This window comes from Zerene cesonia, chromosome 22 (assembly GCF_012273895.1).
Source record: "Zerene cesonia ecotype Mississippi chromosome 22, Zerene_cesonia_1.1, whole genome shotgun sequence".
Taxonomy (NCBI): domain Eukaryota; kingdom Metazoa; phylum Arthropoda; class Insecta; order Lepidoptera; family Pieridae; genus Zerene; species Zerene cesonia.
The window spans coordinates 5,096,253-5,100,754 of NC_052123.1; the positions used below are offsets into that span (position 1 = coordinate 5,096,253).

General features: G+C 29.5%; 1 protein-coding gene across 1 annotated transcript; it reads left to right on the top strand.

Annotated features, from left to right (window-relative positions):
* Positions 1-3,157: 3,157 nt before the first annotated feature.
* Positions 3,158-4,502, top strand: LOC119836055. The gene is made up of 2 exons (XM_038361266.1): positions 3,158-3,428; positions 4,121-4,502. The coding sequence occupies exons 1-2, from the start codon at positions 3,236-3,238 to the stop codon at positions 4,453-4,455; spliced, it is 528 nt and encodes a 175-aa protein (XP_038217194.1). The 5' UTR covers positions 3,158-3,235; the 3' UTR covers positions 4,456-4,502.

A 4,502-nucleotide genomic window follows, 5' to 3' on the forward strand; every position in this document is an offset into this window, starting at 1 on the left:
CTTTACTTTTCTCTTCCTTTACAGTTATAGCGTGGAAAGACAAACTAGCGGACAGTATCTTTCACGTTTATTATTGGCTTTCAACTATTTCCTTTGCAAATAAAAAATGTGTTTCCAATTATTTTTTTATTTAAGCTGTTAGTGTTAACAGCTGTTTATTTATAAGTTATGTAATTTTAAGGTGTTAATAGCTGTATTTAGGGATTATTTAACTGCCTATTTATTTCGATTAATAAATGTTATAAAATAAAATTATTTCTTTTTTTTATTCCTCACATTTTAAGTTATATTTTTCCACTATCTGAACTTTTAATGGGCTTTTATATAAAGCTGATAATATTTTAATAGCATTGCAGCTTTAAACATAATATTTTTTTAATAAATCACGAACTGTTTATTAAAATCCAGTAAGTATACTGCAAATTTGATGCCACAGAAAGCACATAAAAAGCACAGAGTATAAAACTGCAAGTGTATAGACTATAGACGATAGAAGATAAGCTGTGGTCTATGGTTTGTCGATTATTGACAACGATACTACTAGTGATGTCCATATTATTGTTTATTATAACGATTTTTCTTCTAAACATATTTTACAATTATCAAATCTGAAGAATTTAGGTGTCTGGAATAACAATTAAGGAATAGCCTACACTTCTGAATGCATCGTATTGAAGTTCTTAGACTGCAATAAAAATATAATCCAAATGTTACTCAATTTACAATCATCAATGTAAAAGAGGAACAGTAATGTAGTTAACTTTTATTAAATTAAATTACACAGTGTAGCCAAATACATTTCTCTTACTCTATATGAATACATAAAAAGAAAATTTAAAAAAGACATTTGGCACTAAATGCCAAATATGCGCCGTTAAAATGTTTCTTTGTTTTTATAACTATGCCCAACTTTTAATTATACGTATGACATATTATCTCAAATCGTATTGTAATAATATATATCGTATCTCAAAAGCATCGAAAAAGCATTGATAATCTAGTACAACACTAGTGAAAGTCACGTGCTAGCTGAGTCCGCTGGCCGGTTGCCAAGTGCGACTCGGGCACATTTTGTGACGAAAATATTATGAAATTTATCCATTTTTTGCACTCAATTTTTAGGTTATAAATTTTTATGTACAACACTATAAGCATACTGATAATCGAAAAACGGTTTAAAATTATTATTATTAATCAGTATTATGCTAAGTTTGCTAATTATAGTAAGCAGACTTGATGATTTGTCATTATTTATATATACTGATATTTAAAACAGGAAACTGTTGAAAGAATTACAGACCCAATTTGCAATATTCTTTCAATAAGAAGTTAATTTTGTAATTAACTTTCTATTTGATCAACCTAGTAGACAGATATAAATTATCATAATATCAGCAACTTTATAGTGATTGAAACCATACTCCATGCAGCATGGTATAGTTATTTATTTATTTAATAAATAATAACGATTTTTTATGTACTGTGTCAGCCCTAGTGAATGTCTGTCACCGTGTTATGTGTATACCGAAAATTGCTAGCTTTTATCGTTTATGTGAGTACCTGTTTATTTTTGGCAAGTTAGCCATTTCTAAGTGTATATAATTAGGTTTAGACTAACACTCGAAATATTTTTAAGTGCTTTTATTATTATTTGACATTATAAAAATCCGAACCAGTTTTAATTAAAACCGTTACTAGAAAATCAACACCCTAGCGCGCGCACAAAAGCGACACAATAAACAAAAAATATTTCTTCCTCAGACACTTCATTAAAAAAGACAACAACGTTTTTTATGATCCCGGGCAAATCTGAATACCATAGCTAATGGAAATAAAACAAAAACCCTCAGCTAATTCCTTTAATGACTGTGTAGCAAGGAGATACGGTTATGGGGGCAGCCATTTTGTAAGCACTGCAAATGGCCGACCCACCCGTTATGGCGGGAAAATGTATTTGTTTTAGAAATAATAGCTTATGTCTTGAATATTTTTACCATAAAGTGCATGCGAACATATTTTTAAGTAGGTACTGTATATTAATTGTTTATTTAATACTTACGGGCGATAAGCAACTTTTAACATTTTTAAGAGTGTTTACTTTTCACTAAAAATAATTTTTAATACTAAATTAATCCTTCAACGAAAGTGCCTCAATATCTATGTAACAACGAACATGAAAGACTTTTATTGATCTGTGTGTGGTAATCATTGCAAATGGTAAATACTCTCCTTGTATTCTTATATGTATATTCCTGCAAACATACATATTTTCAAAATAACAAGCAATGTAAAATGAACTTTACATACCTACTGTTTCCCTACAACTGACATGCCACGTGGCGCAGAACATAAACACAGTTAGCATAATTGGCCGCGTATTCAGAGTAGCTTCTTCACACGTCTTTTGTTTTCAGCTATTATACGAGTTCGGAATTTGAACTATCGAATTTCAATGAAGTCTGAAGTTTCAACGACTTGCAAGTTGTTTGATTATTTGGCGCGGGAAATTTCAAAGTTGAAGTGTTGAACGTGGCCTAACTCGGGAATACGTCTCGGTTTTTATTTTTTAATTCGTTTTTAGATTGAATTTAAAAAGTAAGTATTTTAAAAATAAAATAACTAAGTAGGTTTATCACATATTTTTAAGCAGAAATATTTTTAATTCCAACAAACTTTTAACTTCTGTACATTCTAGAAATATTATTTCGTCAACTTTGCTTCAACTCTCAAATCAATTAATTATGCTTTAACTCTCAAAGTTTGGTATGCAAAATTAAATATATCGACAAGAATGTATTCGCGTTTATTCGTTTACAGTGTTTTTTAATAAGTGTTATTTGTTAGGATATTTATTTTGTTTCTAGCTGCGCCGTGCAACACCGCAGGGAATAGAAATTATTCTTATCGCTTATGTATTATTGTGGTATAATCAAAATCCATACAATGATTTCAATCGAGGAACAAATATTATGAAGGATCAATTATTTCAAACTTTCACAATTATTATATTATAATTATTATGTAAAGTTAATAATTACATCGTATATACATGTCTATTATCCCTGTAGCGTGTATAGAAACGTCAGTACGCAAAAGTCAACGTCAATTTGCGGTAAAAATCAAAAACAAAACCTAACTTTCGATGCTTAAAAGTGCATTAAAGTTATATAGGTAAAACATACATATTATAAAAGATTCTAAAAATTAACATATACACTTTATTGGGTGCTTGAAAATGGAGCGATGGAAAAAAACTCCTCTCAAACTATACATACAAGATATATTTCGCGCCAAACAGTCACAGAATAACAAGTATGTTTACGAAATGTTTGGGATTAAGTTCAAAAATGTTTTGTTACACGGCGTTGTAACAGCACTGTATAATACTTCGGAGCGCTGGACCAACTTTGAGTTGAGTGATCCAACAGGTGCGTGTTTTAATACTATTTGTTTTTTATAAGTCGCAAATAGTTCTGAAATTCTTGATTATAAAATATCATACAAACTACTAATTCGAAGTGTGGCAAGGCTGATGATATATCAAAAAGCATTCCATTGTTTTGTATATTTTAGTATTTAAAACAAATTGCAGTGGGTGTAATTTCGTTATTCTTAGAAATTATTGCTGTATATTTTGTTAACCTAGGTTAAAAAATAATAAAATACTGTCCATAGACATTAAAACCATTAAACTTCCTGGCCGACTCAGTTGATATACAGAGCCGCACACAGATGCATAAATATCATTACTTAGAAATAAGAATGCACAATCTATTTTACATTCTAATAGGTGTATGTAAAACACACATCATTATTAAATTACCATTTGGATTCAAGAATCATTTGACAAAAAACTTTCATGTAATATCATGTTTTATGAAAGATTTTTTAAAGTAGTTATGCGATCAATTATACATCACACCTCCTTGATAACGTTATTAAATGTTCTTAGAAAAGAAAACCCATGGGCAAGTAATTTAAATTCATAATTTACCATACAGAAAGACCACTGTATGACACTGATGAGACCAGAAATATAGTATGGAGAAAATCATACTGTATTTCTGTTTTAGTCTTCTAGTTAAGCATAATTGACCAACTTGTGTATATTTTATTACAGGAACTGTACAAGTGTATTATAATTTCACAAAAAGCAATAAACATGTAAATCCTGAATGTATGAAAGATATCATTCATAGCTTAGCCAAAGTATCAAACTCCGTTGAAAAAGATTTAAAAACAATGTCTTTTATGTTAGAGAGGATAGAAAAGAGGAATGCAAATATAAATTTTAGAGAAGGCGACTATGTAAGTGTACTGGGTGATATATTTGTAGACGATTTGAGAGATTCTAGAATGATATCTGGGTTTGACTGTAATAAAAGCAGTATTGAGAGAGATATCCTGTGGATGGAAGAAATGAGGTTTATTTATGATAAAAGTTATATAAAGTAATTATTTATTCTATTTAATAAACTACTGATACCAAATAAAGTGCTGTG